Source organism: Emys orbicularis, chromosome 11 (genome assembly GCF_028017835.1).
Source record: "Emys orbicularis isolate rEmyOrb1 chromosome 11, rEmyOrb1.hap1, whole genome shotgun sequence".
NCBI lineage: Eukaryota > Metazoa > Chordata > Testudines > Emydidae > Emys > Emys orbicularis.
Window position 1 is genome coordinate 4,608,253 of NC_088693.1, and position 26,267 is coordinate 4,634,519.

Here is a 26,267-nt window from a genome sequence, read left to right on the forward strand (position 1 = left end):
AAGAGGGTTGCTAGGTGGCTCAGCACAGCAGCAGCTCACCTCTAGAGATCAGGCTGGAAATACTGATCAAGTCACAAGTTAAAAGGGCTGGAGGAGTCTCATTCAAGGCCCTCTTGGGTCATTCGCCAGGTACAAAACCACTTTGCCATCCACTGCAACGGGTCATTTTGGCTTGGAAGAGTCCTCCAGCTGGAACAGCAGGAGGCACCGCCGGCCACTACAGAGGGCAGGCGCAGGGAGTCACGTCCAGAAGACAAGGGGATGCTGGAGCTAAGACTGGAACGGAAGGAGACTGCCGGGCGAGGAGCGAGATGAGGCAGCGCAGCTGTGTGGAAGCCCAGGAGTCTCTGGGCCGAGTTAAGAGGTGATGAGCTGCTGTAACGCTCACGCCAGCGAGCCAGAAGAGCGCAGCAGGAAAGCCAGCTAAGCAGGAAGGGGAAAGCCAAGGTGGTCCCCGCACACCATCCTTCAAAGCGATGTCTCCTACCAATGAACCAACAAGCCCTATGAAGCTTTACATTGTCCATCTAGTTATTACTGTACTGCCTAGGAGCCCTAGCCACGGACCAACACCCCTGTGCAAGGTGCTGTACAAACATACACCAAAATAGATAGCCCCTGCCCCCAGAGAGCTGACAATCTAAGTAATCTAGGTTTTTAGACTGCACCTGTTATGGTGGTACCTTTGAGAATCTCTGCCAATGAGTGCTGTGTTTCCAAGCACAAGTAAACCAGTCTCTCTGTCTGAGTTTCCCCATCTGTAAAAAATGGAGCTAACGATCCTTAACTACCGCCCACCGCTTTCAGCTCCACGTTCAAACTACTGCACGGATCACAGAGCTCTGTAAATGACCAGCATTACCCTAGGTGTTTGCGGGCCAATGGGCACGGTAGAAATGCCTACAAATAAATAAAATAGATAAACGGGGCAGATGGGAACCAAAGCAAGCGAGCCAGAGAGCACTGCCACCTCGGCACTTGGCTCTGGAGAGCCACACCACTTCCACAGCAGCCCAGCTGATGCATAATGCGGCATGGCTGTGAAATTTGCCCCCGCCATGCACTTTACAGCCTGAGACGTTCAGCATGAAACACTTGAGTTGTTCAAACACCAATTACCAAAGCTGCTGTTACTTCGAATAACAAATTATCTTTCTTTTAAAATCGCGGAAAAAAATATTATCCAACGTAAGTGCTTTTTGCCATTTATTCCATACATGAGAGGCAAAGTACCCAAAGCATATTCTGTGCCCAAAGGCCTGCTGAGCTGGAGATAAGTGTGACTATATCTCCAAGTTCTATTAGTAAATATAAATTATGCATTTCCTCTCGGGGTGCTAACAGCCAGCTGGCCAGCCAATAAGCACACTCCAGAACTCGCAATGCGCCAGTGAACAGAGCAGTACCCTCAGCCTATAGCACCGAGCAAACTACTCACTGCTTCTTATCCAAAGTTAATGCAGCAGCAGAACAGAGGGGAAGTGTAGAATGGGTCTATTTCACAGCTTTAGAAATTAATTTCCGAGGCCTCAACATTTTTTTTATGTTGGGCTACAAAAGGAGGGGCGTGTGTATCGAAACGCATGCACACGTGTGCGCACACAGGGAATTTCTGCCCTCAGGTTTATGCACGCCGCTCCCCACAAAGTGAATTAAAATTGTGCCTCTCTATCATCAGATATTGACCAAGTGTGGCCACACGCAATGCGGAGAAAATCTCTGCTCCAGGGCACTGGCCTAACAGCAGTGCACAAAGACGTTCTGTATCACACACTTCTGCACTTTCTCTCCTCATACATACACTCCCCTGCAGTAAGACATGGCTCATTCACGTTAATGATGGGGACACCTTTTCCTCGTCTCTGAATTTTGTGAATTACGGCTAGATTAAGACACAAGGTCTAGACCTGTGTGAGGGGTACCACATGGCTGCCCCACCTCAGGAACAGCCCTAGGAAAACTCAGAGAATCACAGTTGCAACCCCACTTCCCCCACACTCTTGGTGGGAAGTAAAGTTCTGTAGTCTTTTGAGGCTGCTGCATACTCCCCCTTTGCACTGGCTCAGCTGAGAGAGAGGTGGTGGGGAGAGAGAGTATATAGATTTTGTCACTTTTCAACCTTCTCCTCACCTATTTGCAGGGACAAGCAGTGACCTTGGACCTGGGGCAGCAATCGAGACAGGCTGGACAGAAGGGTGTGGGGACAGGTAGGCCACTTAACAGCCCTCCATAGCAGAAGCTGGGAATGAGCGACAAGGGATGGATCACTTGGTGATGACCTGTTCTGTTCATTCCCTCTGGGGCACCTGGCATTGGCCACTGTCAGAAGACAGGATACTGGGCTGGATGAACCATTGATCTGACCCAGTATGGCTGTTCTTATGGTCTTATAGCAGCGTTAGGGCAAATACCAATCATGCCCTTAGACACCATGTGAACACTAAAACCAGGGATAATGTGTCATCGGGAGCACTTTGCTCAGTTAGACAGTTTTCTGTAAAATGTTTTGTAAAAAGACTGATGCATCAGAGAATCCATATCCTTGTACGTTATGAATCCTTAGCAATATGCCCTCACCACAGCATTACCGTCCCAGCTGGGTAATCTTTGCTGAGAAGTGACGGGAGAGAAACTACTGGGCATGTAGATCCGTGAGGTTTTACGTTGTAAAATTTTACAGATGGGGAAACTGAGGCACAGGGAAGGGACATGACTTGTGTGCATGTGCGGAGAGAGTGTAAATGTGTATGCACGTGCACTATGACTATATTACAAATAATGACAGGCTCCAAGGGTAGTGGCAGAAAAATACTGCACAATGGTAAAAATGGTTCCTGAGACTGATATATTGCCTGAAGCTGAAGGCTGTGGGCGCTCCGCAAAGCTGAAGAAACTATGTCAACCCGAGGACTTTTCTGTTGCTCAATAATATGGTCCTCAGAGCTTGAGTGTATCTGCTTGATTAATGCAGGAGCAAGCTGTTCCTATTTTCCCTGTTGGGGGCAGGAGAACTAGGTTCTAATCTTGGCAATGTCATTGGCCTGCTGTGGGACCTTGGACAAGTCATGTCCCTTCCCTGTGCCACAGTTTCCCCATCTGTAAAATGGGGATAATGATCCTGACCTCCTTTATACAGCGCTTTGCGATCTACCGGTGAAGAATGCTATATAAAAGCTAGGTATTATTCTCCACCTCTCCTAGTAAATGTTATGACCTCAGTCATGCACTTTTGACCTTCCTCATCGCCAGACGTCATTCCGTGACTAACTTTCTCCATCAGTCACTGATTAGTATTGTCTAACTAGCTGCCTCCCTCCTTCAGTTCCATTTGCTCCGTGTGTGCGGTTTTGTGCACGGCCCACGTTGAAAGCTGCTGGATTGACAGACCCAGAACAGGTATAGCCTGGACAGCAGCTGGTCAGGTTTCCCACATTCACTGTCCTGCTAATGTGTTTCAAACCTAACCCAGAATGGCCATCTCTAGGCATGACAGGGTAGGTTCTGTCACTATATCCCATTCACAGTCTTTGGCCTCTGTGCAAAGACTGCAAACACAGGGGGGGAATGAGTGATGGCTGTGACAACAATTATGTAATGGGATTATCAACACCTGACTCACCAACTCACGGCACACAGGTCACTGAAAAGCCAGTGGGTGTGAACAACCAGAACTGGGTAAATGCTACCCAAAAAAAAGTTTAATAATTGGAATGCATATTCACAGACAAATTCCCTTCAGCTGTGTTCATGCCTCTTTAGTGTAAAAAATCCATTTGAGAAACCTGCATTCTGCACATGGAAATTCTGTGGCCAGAAACAGAATCCTTATGAACAGGTTATCCAATCCAGTGACACTTCCCCCCCCAGCTTTAGTGACAAATTTGGGTCATTTTCAGTCTGGGCTGGAGTCAGACCTTCAAAACGTGCCCACTTTCAGAAACCGGATACCAGCCTAGATGGATCCAGTAACAGGGCAAATCCGAAATGAAAGATGCCTCAGCCTTGAGATTCAAAGTGGCAAACAGCAGCGTAAAGTCTCTCCTTGAAATACACAAGCATGCTTGTCCATGCAGTCAGTATCTGCTTTTCAATTCTCCTTGTGCTGCTGTGAGACTCTGCTCCATGATTCTTTTCCAGAGAACAAGGTGCTTGAAAATAACTTTCCCTTGAGGTATCCGCAGCTCTCTAGAATCTGAAGTTGACCTTGTGCCTTCCAACACACTCCTTTCCTGTAATACATATGCAGTGGTTTGGTCTCTATTAATTTGCACCAGCTCCCCATGGTAAACGCACGTCTACTGCTTCTAATATGTTTCCATCTATACAGACCTGTTGTCAAGAATGGTGATTCCTCACCACTTTTATCCTCTTCGTGTTTGTCGTCCAAACCTTTTCGCTTTCTCACTGCAGATCACGTATCTTAAGTCTTGTCTACATGAACGTTTATGTCGTAGCAAGCTGGGGTGTAAATCTACCCACTCTAGCCTGCCATGCACTAACGGTGTGGAACCTGCTGACTTGCATTAACAATTTGTTAGTGTGCTTTGATCTACCTTGCGAGGTTACTAGGGATTAAACACAATCTGACGGGTAAGAGTTATTTTCCATTAATTCTCAAGCCTTTGTCACTCTCACCTGCAGAAAAAAATCTATCCTGGACAAGCTATAAACCATTCAGGTGACATTGCCTTGCTGGGTTAATCCCTCTTCCTATACATTGATTTTGTTACTGCCTGAAAGTATCTCTGTAACCATCTACATGAATGGTTTTTAAGTATGCCAGAGTGTGTCCCCAAGAATGGTTGGTGAATGCTCATTGTGTAAAGCCAACGTGGTCTTTTTGGATGGTCATCAACCACAACGTACTTCTAAGTCAGTTTCCCAATATTATAAGAGGCCAGGTGGTGGGCGTAAACTCCAGAACCATCATCTATCTCCTTTCCTTGCTTTTAAAAAGTATTAAGTAGAATTATTTATTGTGCATTTTTCCAGAGCTCCTGGGTCTTTTCTGTTTTTAACACCAGTCCCTTTTAGTCACAAGTTTTGCTGCTGCCTTTGGAACACTTACTACTGGAATTTCATCTTCTCCCCCTCAAGCCTTTACGACCATGTTTTACTCCAGTCCCACTGGCATCACAAATATGTTGCTCCTTTCTTAAGTTAGTTTTCATGACTCCCTTAATAGTAAACTTGTGCACTTACATACGCAATATGGTTGCAATTCATCCCAGTATCTCAAAGCTCTTTTACTCTAACTGCCTTCGCTGTGAGACACTGTAAGGAAATAAAAGTTTCCCCATCTGCAAAGGGAGGATAAAAGAGGCACAAAGGTTGAGTGAGTGGCCCAAGGGCACACGATGAGTCTCTGGCAGAGCCAGGAATAAAACCCAGATCTCCTGACTCCCAGTCCTGTACGTTAACCATTAGACTTTCGCAGTCTCTCTCTCACGGTAGGGAAGAGAAAGACTCACCTATAAGCAGTACAATGGGAAATCTTTACTGAAGCTGCTGGACACACGCGGAGACACTGTGGTTCTCTGGCTCTGCAGCTTTTAGACTGACTAAATATAGCCTTGCTGCCTAGTGTCACCACACAGGGTCTCTCTAAGCCCTGGCCTCGACAAGCCAGGCATGGAAATGATTACAACACAGCCTCCTTCCTCCCCTCCTTGAAGGCCTGGCTGTAGATTCTGTCCACTAGACCTTCCTCTCTCTTCTCATCTCTCATTATAATGTCGCCATAGTAATATAAAGCTTTTTTTAAAAAAAGCAGATCATTGATGCACATGGTCCTTGCAAATGAGTTTTGTTCATTTGCTGGCAAAAATCAGACGCTTAGAGCAGAAACCTACCAGGAGCCATTTCATCAAATCCTTCGTATATTACACACATGCATTCCAAGGCGATGTTGCTGTTTCATAAGTACATTTTGTGTTTCCTACAGCTGCATCCCATTGAAACACAGTCTTGATTTACAGACAGCATCGCCTGCTCTTGTAGTTCAACAGACCGAATGTGGCAAGAGACAAGTGCATCAATCGTATGCAAATTGCCACATCACTTAAAATGTTTTCTTCCCTAAAATCTCCTGCCTCCTTTCCTCCCTCTCCTCTGTGGCTGGTGTGATTTATCTGCTGTTTGTTGTTAACCTTGATAAATTTCCCTATACAGATTCCCTACACTACTTATAAACTGCAGCCCATCCATCCATGAAGGGATAAGAAATGAAGGAGCTGCATAGCTTTTAGACCATGATTGGAAAGTTCATTAAAGGTCTGGGGTTAAGGTTATATATACACAGCTACACACATACACAGTCACACGACCAAAATTAGTCATACCATGTAGGTAATTCTGGATCTATGCTGTTTAAAAACAGTTCCAGAGGATTGGAGGGGAGCAAATGTTGTTATACCTATATTTAAAAAAGGCTCTGGGGGCAATCTGGGGAATTACAGACCAGGGAGTATTACACCTGTACCTGGCAAACTGGTGGAATAGCTCATTAAAAACAAAACAACATAATACCAGGAAGATCATGATAGGATAGGATCTAACCAGCACAGTTTCTGCAAAGGAAAATCGTGACTCACTAATCTCTTAGAATTCTTTTCACCTGTCCATAAAGTAGTGGCTAAAGGAGAATGAATTGACCTAATTTACGCAGACTTTCAAAAGACCTTCCTCAAGGTTCTGCACAAGAGGCTACAAAAGAAGCCAAGTAGTCATGAGGTGAGAGGCAAAGTATTGTCTCAGATCAAAATCTGGCTAGGAGACACAAAACAAAGAGTAAGATTAAATGGTTAATTTTCATCAAGGCAAAGGATTAACAGCGAGCCCCTCAAGGTTCTATACAAGGTTTCATATTGCTTAATGTATTTATTAAAGATATGGAAAGGAAGGCAAGTAGTGAGGTAGCAAAATATGCAAATGATACGAAGTTGTTTAGGTTCATCAGGACCAGGGAGGACTTTAAGGAACTTTGGAGAGACCTCAATAAGCTAGGTAGATGGGCAACAATACAGCAAATGAAGTTCACTGTCAATAAATGAAAAGTAATTCATAGATTATAAAGCCAGAAGGGATCACTGTGACCTCCTGTATAACACAGGCCATAGGAATTCCCCAAATTAATTCCTGTTTGAACTACAGCAGATCTTTCAGAAAAACTTCCAGTCTTGATATAAACATTTCCAGTGATGGAGGATCCACCACAACTCTTGGTAAGTTGTTCCACCGATTAATTACCCTTCCTGTTAAAATTTTACACCTTATTTCCAGTCTGAATTTGTCTAGCTTCAACTTCCAGCCATTGGATTGGGTTAGACCAGTGTTTTTCAATCTGTGGGTCGCAACCCAGTACTGGGTCGTGGCATGTAAGATGCTGGGTCGCCTTGCTCTGGTCAGCACCGCCGACCGGGACGTTAAAAGTCCTGCCGGTGGTGCTGCCCGGCTAAGGCAGGCTAGTGCCTACCTGTTCTGACACCGCGCTGTGCCCTGGAGGCAGCCAGCAGTGGTCTGGCTTCTAGGCAGGGGGGCCATGGGGCTCCATGCGCTACCCCCTCCCTGAGCACCGGCTCCGCACTCCTATTGGCCGGGAACCGGCCAATGGGAACTGGGGGGGGGCGCGGTGCCTGCGGGCCAGAGTCGTGCGCCTCTGCCTAGGAGCCAGACCTGCTGCTGCCCACTTCTGGAGCGCAGCGCGGTCCACGGTGCATCCCAGCTGCGCCGCTGAGCCGCCGGAGGTAAGTCCGTGCCCGCGCCCCAATCCCCTGCCCCAGCCCTGAGCCTTCCAAAGCCCTGACCCCCTCCTGCACCCCAACCCCCTGCCCCAGCCCTGAGCCCCCCCAACCCAGAGCCACTCCTGCACCCCAAACCCCTCATCCCCAGCCCAGAGCCCTGACCCCCTCCCGCACCCCAATCCCCTGCCCCAGCCCTGAGCCTCCCCAAACCCCTCATTCCCAGCCCAGAGCCCTGACCCCAATCCCCTGCCCAGCCCTGAGCCTCCCCAAACCCCTCATTCCTAGCCCAGAGCCCTGACCCCCTCCTGCACCCCAAACCCCTCATCCCCAGCCCAGAGCCCTGACCTCAATCCCCTGCCCCAGCCCTGAACCTCCCCAAGCCCCTCATTCCCAGCCCAGAGCCCTGACCCCCTCCTGCACCCCAACCCCCTGCCCCAGCCCTGAGCCCCCCCAACCCAGAGCCCCTCCTGCACCCCAAACCCTTCATCCCCAGCCCAGAGCCCTGACCCCTGCCCTAGCCCTGAGCTCCCCCTGCACCCCAAACCCCTCATCCCCAGCCCAGAGCCCTGCCCCACTCCTGCACCCCAACTCCTTGCCCCAGCCCTGAGCCCCACCAACCCAGAGCCACTCCTGCACCACAAACCCCTCATCCCCAGCCCAGAGCCCTGACCCCCTCCCGCACCCCAATCCCCTGCCCCAGCCCTGAGCCTCCCCAAACCCCTCATCCCCAGCCCAGAGCCCTGACCCCCTCCTGCACCCCAACTCCTTGCCCCAGCCCTGAGTCCCCCCAAACCCGGAACCCCTTCCTGCACCCCAAGCCCCTCATTCCTGGCCCCACCCCACAGCCCTCACCCCCACACCCCAACCCTCTGCCCCAGCCCTGAGCCCCTCCCACACCCCAACCCCCTCATCCCCAGTTCCATTAGGTTGTGGGCATCAACAATTTTCTTCAACTGGGTTTCCAGAAAAAAAGTTTGAAAACCACTGGGTTAGACCTTTGTCTGCTAGATTGAAGAGCCCATTATTAAATATTTGTTTCCTATGTGAGTGACTGTAATCAAGTCACCCCTGAGCTTTCTCTTTGTTAAACTAAAGAGACTGAGCACTGTGCGTCTACACTAAAAGGCAGGGTTTTTAATCCTTTAATCATTCTCATGGCTCTTCTCTGAATCCTCTCCATTTATCAACACCCTTCTCGAATTGCAGGTGCCAGAACTGGACACAATATTCCAGTAGCGGCCTCACCAGTGCCAAACACAGAGGTAAAATAACCTCTCTGCTCTTACTCGGGGCTCCCTTCTTTATGCTTCCCAGGATTCCAGATGCTGCAGAAGTAGGTATAAAAACCCAGCAGCAGCAAATGTGGAACAACTGACCAAGGGTCGTGGTAGACTCTCCATGACAGGTAATTTTTAAATCAGGACTGGAGATTTTTCTAAATGATCTGCTCTAGGAATTATTTTCAGGGAGTTCTACAGTCTGTGTTATGCAGAAGGTCAGACTAGATGATCACAATGGTCCCTTCTGGCCTGGGACCCTATGAAACTCTGAAAATCTGCACTGGATACTTCAAGAGACAGGTTGCTGGGCTAGATAAACCTGGGGTCTGATCCAGCCTGGCAATGCCTATGTCCCTGTGACCATGGAAGTGGTCAGTTTGCCATAAGGGGGAAGTGGTAAAAGAAAACTGGGGATAACAAGAAAAAATGCAGGAGTGCCAGACCTTTTATCTTCCTGACCTTCACCCACCCTGAGAGGAGCTGGCTTCATTGTCTTCCAGTGTGTAGGGAGGCTGGTCCTTATGCCTCAGGAGGAGAGCAGAATCAGCCCCTCTCTCTCCTTCTAACCCATGGACAACAGAGAACTCAGTAGCGTCCACTCCAACCTCAACTGCTCCCAGACTGACTGAGAAGGGTCCCAGGATCTGTGCCCTCTCCTGAAAAATGCTGCCTCTGCTAAGCGAGGAAAAACAGGCAACCAGAGCCTTACCCAAGGGGGGCTGCTACTGCTCAAAGATAAGAGCCTGGAGCTTTGCACAAGAAAGACTAGAACAGGGTGAGCTAGCGATGCCTGTGTCCTGCAGAAGGAACTGACAAGGGCTGTTACTGAGGACAACAATGTGCCTTAAAAATGGGATCTTTAAGAGGCAGTGGGATACCGAGGCCGCTGCTTATCATATCAGTATCTTCCCATTGTTACCTTGTGTTCCCCCGCGTCTGTCTGTCTCCACTTCTCTCTTTGCTTACACCTAGATTGCAAGCTGCTTGAGGCAGGGACTGTCCCTTTGTCGCATCTTTGAGGCCCCAAGCTCAAACGCATCACAAATAATACAGACCCCGTTTTCACAGTCAGGGAAAGCTATGTCGTCTCAGCTCAAATAGAAGGGCCAGGTCCCCGCTTCAAAGAGCACATCATGCACTGATGCTTGGTGCCCAGGATGAGATGTGATTTTGTTAGCTGCTGTGCACCCACCGCTGAAAACTAGGTTCAAGGTGGCTCAAGTTGGGCACTCAAAAACAGAGAGACTCCAAATCCTTCTTATTTCTATTGCAGTTATATTTCCTAAAAACCCAAACCAGGGCTCAGGGTCCCATTGTATTAGGCACTGTACAAACAACTATCTATCACTGGGAATACCCTTTAAAAGGACACAAGCAATGCTGGAGGCCTCCAGCATGAAGGAATTATATCCAAAACTGCTGACAATAAGACTGCGTTATTCTTTATCTTACCTGTGCTACGCAATCTCTTATCCCTTAATGGTGAAACTGCTCCCCTCTCATCAGTCTGAATGCTCGGGAGTGCAGAAGAAGATGAAATCCCTATGGACTTGGCCTTTGGCCTGGGGTGTTGGGGCCACTACATGAATCATTTGGCCTTTCCCTAACCCACCCATCTCATGGCCTTCCATGCTGGCCAAACGGGCCAGTTGAAAGGCCCTTTTTTTGTCATAGAATCATAGAATATCAGGGTTGGAAGGGACCTCAGGAGGTCATCTAGTCCAACCCCCTGCTCAAAGCAGGACCAATTCCCAACTAAATCATCCCAGCCAGGGCTTTGTCAAGCCGGGCCTTAAAAACCTCCAAGGAAGGAGATTCCACCACCTCCCTAGGTGAAGCACTGGAATGCGTTACCACCCTCCTAGTGAAATAGTGTTTCCTAATATCCAACCTAGACCTCCCCCACTGCAACTTGAGACCATTGCTCCTTGTTCTGTCCATAGAAGATGGTTGGCTGCCCCGGTCTGGCTGCTTTGCCCACAGCCACAAAGCTTAAGTGCGGCAGAGGGCCTTACGCTGGTCCTCTGCACCAGGGATATATCTCACCCTATTAGAATCTAACACTGATCATTTGGCTACATGTTTTTATTAAGCTGGAGAAGGAAGAACCACGCACAGAGCTGTAAAAAACCCAGAGCTCAACTTCGACAGACATGTTACCTGAGATATTTCTGATCCATATGCTGCAAGCAAAGACATTACTTGACTAGGGCTTGAAGAATGCAGCACAGTCGCCTTCCCAAGGATTTGGGATCTCTTTATTCCTGGCCATAGACAGCATCCGATAGAAAACGTTTTCTTGTTATGCTCCACGCTGGAGAAATTTCTGCTTATTCTCTGAGACGTCTTGAAAGCTGCAGCATCCACTCCCTCTCAGAGGAGAGAGAAATGACAGTTATTTGATGGAAATAATAGCTGGTAATAAGAAGAAAGTGAAAGGGGAGGGTTGGGGAGGAGGGTAAACAAGAAAAACCCTTTGACTTGGCACACAAAGTAATTTTAGATGCAGAAAGCTGCAGTGGAATCAGTAGGTTAAAAAGAGGAATGCAACATTCTGCTGTGAAAACAGGGAGTGCTGACTGCATTGACACAAAGAGGGGATCTAAGAATTATATCTCCCCCCCCAAAAAAATTAAATGATCGAAAGTGTATTTTTCTGTGCTCTGAACTATGTATTTTGTTAAACTCCCCAAGGAGGAAAACAAAAGTTCCCCAAGCCAAAAGATAAAACTAATGAAAGCTAGTAAAACTTTTTGTATTTCAGAAGCCTCTTGTGCTCAGAGCTTCTCAGAATTTGGAAACCGTGTTTGTAATTTCTTTGTGTGTTGCCTTGCAGTTAAAAGGTTTTGTGAAGTTCTGCTGGCTCAATGATATGGAGCTTTTAATCCTTAATCTCAGTGTTTATAAAAGGCAGTAAGTATTACTGTCCCTGTTTGACAGATGGGAAAACTGAAGCTCGGAGAGGTGAATTAATATTTATTATTTGTATTACTGAAGCACTTAGGAGCATTAGTCAAGTGACTTGCCCTACTCCTGACTCTTAGTCTAATGTTCCATCCGTTGGACCATGCTGTCTCCAATACTTACAGGACAGAAGGTAGGAGGCAAATACCAGAAGGATGGATGTCTCAGAGCTGGGCACCTTTATAAAATCCATCCAGATCTAATATTAAGATAGTCACTTACCAGAGCCCAGGATGTTAGCATGGAAAGAGAGCCGGGGAAAGGCTAATGTGCATCTCCAGAGGTGTGGACAGTTGCTCCTGACATCTTGCTACTGACATAGAGTATTTCCCTCTACACCCGAGCTCCATCCTCACACTACCATTGTAGAAGCTTGCATGCCATATATGTAGGTTTTTAGGTAAAGACAGGCCAAAATTCATCTCTAGTGCAACTGCATTGACTTTCAGACAGCCATCTGGTGAGTATCTGCTGAGAATTTGCCTTTGAGTTTGGTAGGACTCTAGGCTCGTTGCAGGATGCTGTGTTTTGAAATGAAGCTTGGTTGCTGTCTGGACTAGGTTGAGTTAGCACCGGTTTTCTAGCAGGGCTCTTTGAAGTGAGAGCAGCATCGGTTTTGATTGGATAAGCCAGTGATTAAAAGTGGCTGAGGGGTTGTACTGTCCTTTCCAGCTGTGTGTGGGGCCCAGGCTTTCAAAAGCATGCAAGGCTCCCAGTGGCTGGTTAGACATGTGGCTGGTGAGATGAAGGCAGCTGGGAGACTAAGAGAATTAGCAACTGAGGTCCCCAGCAGAGGAAGGCAGGAAGGTTGGGTTGTGTGTTTTGCAGGGGGCGGTGGGTTGTGTTTTTTCCTTTCCTTAACTTGCAGGTGTTGTTAAGTGTCGAAGGTTGGAATGTCGTTGTCTTGGTAACGCCATTCAGGCTGCTCAGTGCTTCTGTCCTTGGAGCTCCAGTGTTATCACTACGAACAGCAGATAATGCAGCCTGCTAATTCAGCAGACCTCGATGTTAGTGATAAAGACCACAGGCACAGTTTGGAGACAAAGGCACTTGGCCAGGTTTATTGCCCTCAAGGCACAGTACTATAGGAGCTACAGGTACACTAACACGAGTGGCAAGGAACGGCTCAGTCAGGAGCAGGAATTTCTGCTGTCCCCTCGGCCACACAGAGGATTAAGGCAAGGTACTCCGTCATTTATTGACTGAGACAAACTACTGGGATAAACAACTTACGTACCACCTTATGTGTTTCATGACATCTGTTTGCTACCTCCCCTTGTTCCTGATCTCTCTGACACAACATCCTTATTCATTGTTCTGTCAAACCATCTTATCTTGTACTAGACTGGGGTGTATCTGTACTAGACTTCTGAAACGTATTTAAATAAATATCTAGTTTGTTGTTATTTTGCCAAGGCCAGGTCTACTCTGGTTCACAGCCTTTGGTTCAGGCCTCAAATCTTGCACCAGGCCCAGTGTTCCAGGCTCCTTCTCTCTCTAGTCCAGGAAGTGCTCTAAAAGGAAGAACACACAATGGAAGGAAAATGGCATGTCACCAGCACTACTGCTAGTTCTTCCTCTGCCTGCAGCACTGGGGTCCCCCTGCCAAACAGGTATCCTGACTCTGGACCTCGTCTTGACTTGCTGGGATTGCTGCCTGCATGTCCCTGCTGATGAAAGCCAGGCAGGGGGAACCACCCAGTGTGAGAGGTGCCTGTTGGTGGAGTCCCTCAGAAAGCAGGCAGGAGAACTGCAGGAGGTGGCTCGTCTGCATAGCCTCCAGGAGCACAAGGACTTAATCAACAGGACATGTGGAAAAATCTGGGATGGAGGATGCTAACTGACTACAGCAGCATTGCTGCTCTATGGGGAGGAGACTGGCTGCAGCCCACCTTGAGCAGAAGACAGTGCTCCACCTCTCGCCCAGGACTCCCCCCCGCCCCAGTCCATCATGGTGAAGAACTGGTATGCTGTAGTGGCAGCACGAGATGAGGAACAGACCTCAATGGCTGAGGAAGAGAAGCCACCTCCTGCAGCCCTCCCGACTCCCTGTGAGCTCAGAGTCAAGCTGAGTTCCTTTCTTTCTTGTGCATTATAAAAATAATAAAGGTTCTACAGGACAAAGGAAGCTCTCAGTGATACCTGGGCAACAACAATGTCATCAAAGTATGATCTCAGCATGTGGTTGGTAATTGGGATTGGACTGGATTCTACTCCATCTTGTGTATCGAGAGAACTATATGTTCTGTTCCAACCTCTTTTAGCTGTGTTGGCTCAGCAGGACTAGCGGGGGGTAAAAACCAATAGAACTTACCTTATTGACACAAGTGAACAGATATAACCGTGACTATGCACAGGGAGCAGGTCTGACGGATGAAGGAGGAGCCATTTCTTCATAGGATGTACTTCTGTGCTGAAACGTGACTAAGATTTCACTTGGCCTGAGAAAACCATCTGAATGAAGATATTTTCCAATACCTGCCTAATCTTTTATTTTCATAAATGCAAATAGTATTTCAAAACTGTAACAATCACAAAACCCATCAGAATTTGCGGCACAGAAAAATAGAACCATTCAAACATACAGGATTAAACCAGAACATGCTCAAAAGCTAATTTTAACATCCAGCATTTCAGGTTTTGAGAACTCTAGCTTCTGTTAGGCTGTACAATCTTTCAGCCTAATGTTTTTCCTCTACAATTTTGATTCCAATTTTGCTTCATATTTAATGTAGTTGCTCTTCGTTTTTGTTGTTGTTGTTGTTGCATGAAAGAACTAGAAAAGCCAAGGTAGTTTTCTTCAGCATGAGGCAACCTAGGCCGCTGAAGCTTTCAGGTTTGATAACGATGGGAAGGTTAGAATGAATGAAAGTCTCAGGTACTTCCTAGGAGTCCATTTTGTTTCATTTAATGCCTGCCTTAAATCCTTTAAATCCTTGTTCACCTTCTTCAGATCTAGCAACTCTGAGTATAAATGTACTGTGTAAGCAGCAGGATATCCCGTGGGATACCACCATATTGACTTATGTATGTTCACTGTTTGTTTTTAATCCTGGCTCACAGAATGACTTCTAAATCCCCCTGTGGGCCTGGCCAAGACCCTTAAATATCTCTGTAAAATGGGGATACCTACCTCATGGGGGTGTTGTGGGGATTAATGTTTGCAAAACACAGACAAACCTTTATTTCAGAAGGTTGAAAAAGCTACTAGGGGGGAAGCTGTTCTAGACTTGATTTTAACAAATAGGGAGGAACTTGTTGAGAATTTGAAAGTAGAAGGCAGCTTGGGTGAAAGTGATCATGAAATCATAGAGTTTGCAATTCTAAGGAAGGGTAGAAGGGAGAACAGCAAAATAGAGACAATGGATTTCAGGAAGGCGAATTTTGGTAAGCTCAGAGAGCTGATAGGTAAGGTCCCATGGGAATCAAGACTGAGGGGAAAAACAACTGAGGAGAGTTGGCAGTTTTTCAAAGGGACACTATTAAGGGCCCAAAAGCAAGCTATTCCGCTGGTTAGGAAAGATAGAAAATGTGGCAAAAGACCACCTTGGCTTAACCACGAGATCTTGCATGATCTAAAAAATAAAAAGGAGTCATATAAAAAATGGAAACTAGGACAGATTACAAAGGATGAATATAGGCAAACAACACAGGAATGCAGGGGCAAGATTAGAAAGGCAAAGGCACAAAATGAGCTCAAACTAGCTACGGGAATAAAGGGAAACAAGAAGACTTTTTATCAATACATTAGAAGCAAGAGGAAGACCAAAGACAGGGTAGGCCCACTGCTTAGTGAAGAGGGAGAAACAGTAACAGGAAACTTGGAAATGGCAGAGATGCTTAATGACTTCTTTGTTTCGGTCTTCACCGAGAAGTCTGAAGGAATGCCTAACATAGTGAATGCTAATGGGAAGGGGGTAGGTTTAGCAGATAAAATAAAAAAAGAACAAGTTAAAAATCACTTAGAAAAGTTAGATGCCTGCAAGTCACCAGGGCCTGATGAAATGCATCCTAGAATACTCAAGGAGCTAATAGAGGAGGTATCTGAGCCTCTAGCTATTATCTTTGGAAAATCATGGGAGACGGGAGAGATTCCAGAAGACTGGAAAAGGGCAAATATAGTGCCCATCTATAAAAAGGGAAATAAAAACAACCCAGGAAACTACAGACCAGTTAGTTTAACTTCTGTGCCAGGGAAGATAATGGAGCAAGTAATTAAGGAAATCATCTGCAAACACTTGGAAGGTGGTAAGGTGATAGGGAACAGCCAGCATGGATTTGTAAAGAACAAATCATGTCAAACCAATCTGATAGCTTTCTTCGATAGGATAACGAGTCTTGTGGATAAGGGAGAAGCTGTGGATGTGGTATACCTAGACTTTAGTAAGGCATTTGATACGGTCTCGCATGATATTCTTATCGACAAACTAGGCAAATACAATTTAGATGGGGCTACTATAAGGTGGGTGCATAACTGGCTGGATAACCGTACTCAGAGAGTTGTTATTAATGGTTCCCAATCCTGCTGGAAAGGCATAACTAGTGGGGTTCCGCAGGGGTCTGTTTTGGGACCGGCTCTGTTCAATATCTTCATTAACGACTTAGATATTGGCATAGAAAGTACGCTTATTAAGTTTGCGGATGATACCAAACTGGGAGGGATTGCAACTGCTTTGGAGGACAGGGTCATAATTCAAAATGATCTGGACAAATTGGAGAAATGGTCTGAGGTAAACAGTATGAAGTTTAACAAAGACAAATGCAAAGTGCTCCACTTAGGAAGAAAAAATCAGTTTCACACATACAGAATGGGAAGAGACTGTCTAGGAAGGAGTACGGCAGAAAGGGATCTAGGGGTTATAGTGGACCACAAGCTAAATATGAGTCAACAGTGTGATGCTGTTGCAAAAAAAGCAAACATGATTCTGGGATGTATTAACAGGTGTGTTGTGAGCAAGACACGAGAAGTCATTCTTCCGCTCTACTCTGCTCTGGTTAGGCCTCAGCTGGAGTATTGTGTCCAGTTCTGGGCACCGCATTTCAAAAAAGATGTGGAGAAATTGGAAAGGGTCCAGAGAAGAGCAACAAGAATGATTAAAGGTCTTGAGAACATGACCTATGAAGGAAGACTGAAAGAATTGGGTTTGTTTAGTTTGGAAAAGAGAAGACTGAGAGGGGACATGATAGCAGTTTTCAGGTATCTAAAAGGGTGTCATAAGGAGGAGGGAGAAAACTTGTTCACCTTAGCCTCTAAGGATAGAACAAGAAGCAATGGGCTTAAACTGCAGCAAGGGAGGTCTAGGTTGGAAATTAGGAAAAAGTTCCTAACTGTCAGGGTGGTTAAACACTGGAATAAATTGCCTAGGGAGGTTGTGGAATCTCCATCTCTGGAGATATTTAAGAGTAGGTTAGATAAATGTCTATCAGGGATGGTCTAGACAGTATTTGGTCCTGCCATGCGGGCAGGGGACTGGACTCGATGACCTCTCGAGGTCCCTTCCAGTCCTAGAATCTATGAATCTATGAACAGAATCACACTTGACATTTATACAGGGCTTTTCATGTTCAGAGCTAGCTTTCTTTACAATGAAAACTGTGTAAGAAAACACCTTTATTGGGCAACCTCCAGTCTTAAGGGGCCACCCCAACATTCATTTATATCTCTTCCAAAAAGGTAGGAAACAGTCTATCATGAACTGATTTTAGTCAGTATGGCTCCAAAGAATGCCAAAATGGGTTGGGGGAAAAAAAAGCCCTTGAAATATTGTATTAACCAATTTTTTTTAATAAGAAAACTAAAAACCAACCAGTGGACAACATGGAAATTTGACATCAAAAGACACTCAAGAGAATGGATTTGTAGCCAGTTATATATTATTTAAAAATATGAAAAAATATTCTGGGGGACACTAAGGCTCTGGTGATTTGGCCAACATCTATTTGCTGCCAATCAGCCCCAGGGGAGCCAACTCCAAAGGATGCTCACAGAACTCATTCTGAACTCAGTGTGGGTGGCCATCTTCCACACGTGACCCAAACGTGGGGCAATGAGAGTATTCCTGTGTGGCCAGGAAGGGAGAGGAGACACTTGTGTTACCTGAACCTGGAATCACTCCATAAGAAGGGCAGACATTCCAAACCAAAGCTCATTTTAAGCATAGCCCAGGTCTTACAGATTACCGTCATCTCAGCCCCCTTCCATATAGTATGCTTATGTTAACAATAACAAGATGACCCAGTTTTAACGCGGAATAAGGCGTTAACAAACTAATCCCAGAAAAAGTGTTTGCAGTATAAGTCTATCACAGGACATTATGACCACGTAACTGGTTCCAAGCAGAATTCAGGTGTCTTCTCAATCCTAACTGAACCACTTACTTCCCTCTGGTTCTTGTGGCAAGCACTGTGTGTAGTAATATGCCTTTTGGAGAACGATAATCATCCGTACTGAGTACTTTTAATTTTTTAACTCTAAAAGATTCCTCTGCAGCTTGTTAGCAATTAGCTGCAATGCACAAGAGGGGAACAACTGACTCATTCATTGTGTTAACATTGAGATAGCTAAGATAAATGCAGCAGTTAAAATCTGTGGAGGACCTGAAGGTGCATCAAGCAGAGAATGAGGCCTTTAAGTACATTAGAACAAGAGAGAACATAACAGATCGATGGTGATGGTACTCACTGAAAAGGGCAGAGATTGAAGAATAAAATGAAAGATAACTTCTAAACAACACTGTTACTGTCTCGTGCTGGGAAAGAGGATCCAAACAAAAGAATAATCACTGATTTGGATATACTGTGACAAATCAACATGATGGAAATGTTTTGCTGTGTACTGTAGATTCAGTTTTATATTTTGAGTGAATACATTATGAATCCGTGGACTGGAAATTTTTTAAGTTACTCTTTTTAGCCCAAAATACCTACTTGTTTTCCCTTTCCTGATTTGACGGAGACCATGAAAAGTGATGTCTTTCTTCCTTTATAGTTAGGAAGCTACTGATTTACTCTTACTAAAAGTTCCTCTATATTATCTTGCGATCTCACGCCGACCTCCATACTTCATTCTCTCCAAACAATACACCAATGATGTAAGACACTAACACTGGCCCTCACTAAATTAGTGGTGTTCAGCTGGAATCTGAAATATCATAGCAACGTTACAATACTGAGTGTGAAACAACTTCTTTTTAGAAAAAAGATTTACTACAGAAAATGTACAGAAGATTGAAATAATCTACATTAAGTCTTGTACTAACTGCAGTTGATTCAGCTCTGAGGTTTATACCAAATAGAAGTGCCTTTGAAACCGCTGTTCTCTCTCAGGAAACTTCTACCAATAGAAGAATGGATGATCTATCTTCTCTTCAATGGCTATTTTATGCTCCCTGCCACAGAGTTCTTCAGAAGTCCTCATATATTGTCCAGCCACTTACATCATGTCCAGCTGCAAAAGAAAATGATAAATTTGGAATAAGAGGCACTGGCTTCAAGTTATCGCTCTCACTGGGTGGGTAGGGATGGCAATCAGAAAACGAAGTATGTATGTCCTAGCGAACTTGGATACACACTTTATGACAAAATATGAAAGGCCTGTGGAATACTTGTACTCTATATGTCTTCATGACTGAGCAGAGAATCAGCCAAAACTGTATTACCACAAAGTCACAAACGTAATTTTTAGATTTTTTAAGCTACCCGGCACAGCACAAATGAAGAACGCTTCCAGCCATGAAAGTTCTAAGACTAGATGGACTATTGGCTGAAGCCTTGCAGATATGTTTTATTTGTAATGACTCAGCATGAAAAAGAAAGAAAAATAAAAGAGGCTAAATTGTTTATACATAATAAACCCATTAAATGCTTGAATTTCCGCAAGCCTGTCTGTACTAGGTTAATTGAGCCGATTAAAATACGTTTTTCTTAATGGTTTTTATTTTTCAACCCACACAAATAGCTGCTCTGCTTTCTGAAGCGTTGTTAGCAAATTGTTATAATTTAATGTATCAAAAGAGTCGCCTGATTGGCGCTTTTTTAAAAAAAAACACTGGAAAGGAGAGGATTAATCTATGTAAACAGCGCAAAAGTGTAACAACACAGCCCAGTGCCTGCCATTATGAAACTACGTATCTGGTTACATTTACAATAGCAACTAAGTATTTCATGGCGGTTCCTTTGTGCCTTAATTCCTTAGGTGCTTTCTAGGGCATAAGTCCATGGCAAGTCCTCGCCCCTGTTGCTTTTAAAAGCTTCTCCCTCTCACTGAAACAATCCAACTACTTTAATCATAAAGCCATATCATGTCTTCACGATACTTACTAAATCATCCACATCACCACCTTCCCCGGCCACTGATGGAGCTTCAGCTGGTTTTTCTTTGGGGGCCAAGAACTGAGAAAAAAAAAAAATAATAATTTGAGTTCTGGAGACAAAAGTCAGCCACTTTCCATTAAATGAATGGAAAGTATTTTGAGAGGTGTAAAAAAACAAAAGAAAACAAAACAAACAAAAAAACCACATGAGCTGAGAATTCCATATAGAAAGGCTCCAATAATTACTACTGAAGTTTTGTTCGCGTTTCCATCCTCATCACCAACCTGTAGCACTTTAAAGTCAAGTCTTAGAAAATTTCCTCAGAACTAAGGGTGAGGGATGCAGCTATACAGGGAGTTAAGATAATTTTATGACCAATAATGTTTGCAGCTATGAATGCTTAAAAACAGCCAAAAAAGTTACTTTTCCCCTTCATAATTTACACATATGCAAGTCTCCAGATTAGAAATTTTTGCTAAATAAAATCTAAGGACCAAATCCTGGTTCCACTAAACTCAATTAATGACCTGGATCCACAAAACCTCAAACGTGTAGGTGGTTAGATTGATATTCTTTTATCAAATAGATTTTTACATAATGAATGTGCAACTCATTGGATGCCCTCCACTTAGCGTAACATATCATAAAAAAAGGGTAAAGATAACTAGCTCAGACACTATGATAATGAGGTCCATATATAGATAGCACCTAAAGTGTAACTATCTCTAAGTTATTTCTCTCTCTTACTATTTGTTCTATTACTTTATAAGGGCTAGAAGTTATCAGCAATAATAGCAAAGAAAACACAAAAACAGAACATGACTTATGTGAATTGTGCTCCACAGCCTTAAGAACTTACTATTAGTTAATATTATTTTAGCAATTATCCCAATGGGAAAAGTGGAAATCCCCTCCTTCCCCACAGCTGGGTCACTTAAAAGAAGACTATCTATAACACTTGAGAATATGCAGCTGGGAACTACCCTGCCCTAGATGAGAAAGTGGCAATGGGGATGGACTAAACCATCTAATATTACAGATCTTTTCCCAGCATTGTCTTCTGTAATTTAAGGGTGCTGCAGCAGTGGCTCTAGGTGAGAAGCAAAAGGACAATTTTTGTCTGAAAAGAATTAAACTTAAAACAATAGGGTTGTAAATACCTGTTTGAATTTTTAACTTGTTTTCATTACACAAACACAGCTGGCTTCTGAAGCAGATCTCTGATTATCTGAGGACTTCAGATACTACAATAAGGGGGATCATGTAAGTAGGAAGGTGAGATAGATACAGCGGGGGATTAATGGTGCTAAATATCTCCATTCTCCCTTCATCTGCAGTATCAGATGTGCAAATAAAGGTAACAATAAATAGATACAAATCAGAGAGTTAAAGTAGGAGGAGGTGGTAGAATGCCCCTTTTTTATATGATCTGAGCATTATCCATCACTGTTAAGACAGCACTTGACACTTAGGCCTGGCCTACACTTAAAAGCTAGGTCGACATACCTACATAGAATCATAGAAAATTAGGGTTGGAGGAGACCTCAGGAGGCCATCTAGTCCAACCCCCTGCTCAAAGCAGGACCAACACCAACTAAATCATCCCAGCCAGGGCTTTGTCAAGCCGGACCTTAAAAACCTCTAAGGATGGAGATTCCACCACCTCTCTACGTAGCCCATTCCAGTGCTTCACCACCCTCCTAGTGAAATAGTTTTTCCTAATCTCCAACCTAGACCTCCCCCACTGCAACTTGAGACCATTGCTCCTTGTTCTGTCATCTGCCACCACTGAGAACAGCCGAGCTCCATCCTCTTTGGAACCCCCCTTTCAGGTAGTTGAAGGCTGCTATCAAATCCCCCCTCGCTCTTCTCTTCTGCAGACTGAATAACCCCAGTTCCCTCAGCCTCTCCTCGTAAGTCATGTGCCCCATGTGGTTTTTTCACATCAATCAGGGATGTGAAAAAACCTCATCCCTGACCAACAACTATGTTGACCTAACCCCAACAAGCTACCGTTGCACAGGGCGGTGGTGTTTCTACACCAACAGGTAAACCCCTTCCTTGCTGTGTCTACACTACAGGGTTCTGCTGGTGTAACTATGGCAACACAGCTATGACAATAAACTCTCCGCAGGGTAGACATACCTTCAGAAGAAACAAAAATGTTTTTTTACAAAATGTTCCATCAATAACATAAATCACAGCTCTGGAAAGGGGAGGAAAAAGGCACTTCAGCAGTTACCCTGGCCTTCTAATATCTGCTGAACTCTGCTGCCATCCCAGGAGATAATCTAGTCCCTCATTCTCTGAACCCCCTAATTCTAAATCCCCAAGGAGAGTGGAAAAACACACACACCAGAGGCATATCTACTAGTCCCAATTTTTTTTTAGGTCTCTTCCTCTGACCCACTCTCCCAGCTTCAATGTATACAGAAAGTTAATTTAGAGGGAAAGCACCCCGTATCACATCCACCAGAATAAGTAAGAAATTTGATGTCACTTTTTATCATTTTTGTATACAATATCCGCCTTACTTGTCTCACTATCCAAAGGTCAGATCTTTTTTACATTTGAATAGCAGATGCCGAGAACTGTATAGAAACTTTATTCTACATCCTAACACATTTAACATACACCGCTCAACTTATCTTATTGCCTTTGTAATTGAGGCAACACAAAAAGGAAAAGGTTACAGAGCTGGAAGGACTGCGCAGTGCCAATACACTATGCATTCATGCACCTTTTTCTACTGGTTTGAGTCTGGTAGTATAGAACACATATAATCAAACTAAAGTTAATAATACTGTCAGCTTTGAAAGGGTTTTTTCACCAGAGCAAATCCCATTTTACATAGTTAATTGACATCAGACAGGATCTGTGAAAATAAAACATTTGTTCAGAGTTCTCAGAATTAACATTTTACTCTAAATTAGGTATAAATAACACTTTACAATCTAAGGAAATCTGAGATGAAGATTTGCTTAGCAATAAACGGAAACTTTAAGTTTCCATCAAGTACTAAACATCTGCAATTGATTTTTTTCTGACAAGATCTGTTTTGCATTTATGCTGAAGCAAATTACATATAATAGTTGTGAACAGAAATCCATTATCTTTCCCAAAGCAACCAGAAAAAGCACTTGGCAAGTCTGATCTATTAACCCATCATCTCTGTGCTCTAAAAAGAATAACTTCCCATCTGCATTACAGGAAAGACTAGACAATGAGACCATTTTTCTCAATGAAGGAATGTAAGGAAATACACTACAGCAATATAGTTTATCTAAAAGAAAAAGAACCCCAAAGGTGCTGCCACTGTATTGAATAGCCTCCTACTCTAATTTTCTCCCTCATGCAGCATTCATATACAGCATGTGCCTTATATCTGATGCTGTACTAATGTATTCCAGGACTTCTGAAGCTACTCACATAGTACCGAGTACTCCCGAGCAGAGGTTTTTGTGTTCTTGCCTATAACAAGGCACTGCCTTGGTAGCATTCCTCTCAACCTTCAAACTTACCACTGCGAGACACAAGCAATCAAAATGTGTGGCAAATTACTGAAACATGGAACACCTGTATTTTGTTACATGTTGTGACATAACCGACATTAGTGGATTTTAACTATAAAATCTATTTCAAAGGATATTTTCTCAGTGTGTGAATCAAATGAACTGTTTTTGCAATTTGTTACAGGTGGGGATTTAAGGAAAAGGGCCTTGCATAGGATGCTTTGGATCTGAGGAACAATAAAATGTTGGGAATCAGGATTCTCCTCCTGGGTTTGGGAAGGGAGTGTCGTCTAGTGATCAGTAGTAGTTACAGACAAAATAGCCAAGCAAATAGATTTGGCACATTCGTTCTGAAATAGAGAGTGGCTGAGACTTGGGTCTGCCATACTATAAAACTCTGTTCTTTGTTCTATTTCTAGCTATGCCAGAACTGTGCAACATCTCAGTTAACTTATCTTAAAAAATTAGGGGAAATTAATGATAGTTGCCTGCCTTCTATGGTAGGGATATGAGCAGGGGAGGCTCTATGTATTTTGCCGCCCCAAGCACGGCAGGTCAGGCAGCCTTCGGCGGCGCGCCTGCAGGAGGTCCACTGGTAATGCGGATTCGGCGGCATGCCTGCGGGAGGTCCGCCAGTCCCGCGCCTTCGGCGTACCCGCCGCCAATTTGCCGCCGAAACCGCGGGACCGGCGGACCTCCCGCAGGCATGCCACCGAAGGCAGCCTGACTGCCGCCCTCACGGCGACCAGCAGGCCGCCCCCCACGGCTTGCCGCCCCAGGCACGCGCTTGCTGCTCTGGTGCCTGGAGCCGCCCCTGGATATGAGGCTTATTAGAAAGGTTGAAATTCACCAATGAGTAGGAGAAGTGAGACCTGAACTCACGGGTCTATTAGCCATAGTCCAACAGATTATTTTGATGGGGGAAGCCCTCTTTCTTGCTCCTCCAGAATATTGTTTCACTTAGTGGCGCAGTGAGACAAGGAGCCCAAATTGTTTGCAAGGCAGAATGTACTACAAAATGCAGTGTACCTGTGAGCTCTGACTGTAGGATAACGGTAAATTGCAATGCACCAGGTCAGCCAGATCTGAGTTTAGTCTACACAGGTTTCTTCCTAGTTTAGATGGGAAGCCATAAGCAAAGACCTATTACCAGGTTTTGCATCTGTGTTGTGTGTGAATGGATGTATGGTATTGTACAGCCATTGCAAGCTCAGTTTTTCAGGCAACGGTTGGTTTGTTGTGCTTTCTTTGTTAGCATAGAGAGGGCTTTAAGAACTGAAAGGTAACTTCATGTAGCATATATTATGGACACTAGGGTTGGTTTTGTTCTAGACAATGAAGTTCCTTCGGAGTGAAACGTTTAAGTAACTAATAAAACTAATAACTAAATGCCACCTCTCTTGGTACATGCTGCTGGGAAGAGAAATATAATTTGCATAGTTATGTATGACCAGAAACAGGTCATGGACCCTTCCTGGCTGAACCAATTTCTTGACAGCTCTGACCATTCTAATCTGTACATGTGTTAGCTTCAGTGTATTGGATTTTCCTATTTCGTTATAGTACCACAGCATTTCATTGACCCCCTTTCTATCAACTTTTCTGTGTTTTTCCTCATGTTAAGTGAGATATGAACTTGCCAAGGTCACCTTAAGGTGCACATACGTCTCTGAAGCTGCTTCACATGAAAAGGGACAACAGAGAACAGCCTCATATCTATTCGCTAGACATGAAGAATCTACACCAAGCCCTGCTGATTAATAGTATGAGGCTTGAGCAGTTCCGAGCAGTTCTTTTTCAGCTGGAAAGGTGCTTTCCAGCTTAAATGTTTAGGGATTTCAACAGTAGAATCTATACACAAAAGCCCTCTCCCTCTTAAGCTATCTTTAAACCATGGCTGCCAGCTGGGTATAAGGATTTAAGTTCATCTTCTTGAAGACAAATACAAAAATAGTTCTTGATTCAGCCACCACTGTATCTACTTTCCCTTCAATCTGCCTTTCTGCCGTCACTGGAACAGTCTGCCCTGTATGCCCCATTCTGTCCCTTATGCTAACTGCAGTGCTTTGCACCCTCATTGCTGCCAATATTGTTATGCATAAGGAATACCTTCAAACATTTAACAACTTTTGTTTCCAGTGCGCTATTGTGCAACGTTTACAAAAGGGGAAACTGAGGCACAAAGGTTGTGACTTGGTCAAGGCCTCAGAAGTCAGTGCCAGAGCTGGGATTAGATCTCAGGAGTTCCTGATTTCCACACGCATGCTCTAATAACTAGATTACACTTCTCCCAGATCAAGGAGGACATCATTCTAATGAAGAGCAGGAGCCAACAGTGGTTCTGTGCATACTGACAGCCTGTTGCCACTCCACTAAACTGAGTTCCTGAAGTGGTTTGTCTGGAAAATATGTCTAGACAATAACATGCCCTGTCTGCAGGCAGTCTGAAACAATAT

General features: G+C 44.6%; 1 protein-coding gene across 1 annotated transcript in view; it reads right to left on the reverse strand.

The window, feature by feature from the left end:
• Positions 1-19,390: 19,390 nt before the first annotated feature.
• XRCC5 (X-ray repair cross complementing 5) overlaps positions 19,391-26,267 on the reverse strand; it is a 65,498-nt gene continuing 58,621 nt past the window's right edge. Inside the window, exons 20-21 of the mRNA XM_065413262.1 lie at positions 20,306-20,377; positions 19,391-19,433 (exon numbers count right to left, since the gene is read on the reverse strand). Coding sequence (XP_065269334.1) covers positions 19,419-19,433; positions 20,306-20,377 — 87 coding nt within the window. The 3' untranslated portion in view covers positions 19,391-19,418. The remainder of the gene's footprint in view (positions 19,434-20,305; positions 20,378-26,267) is intronic.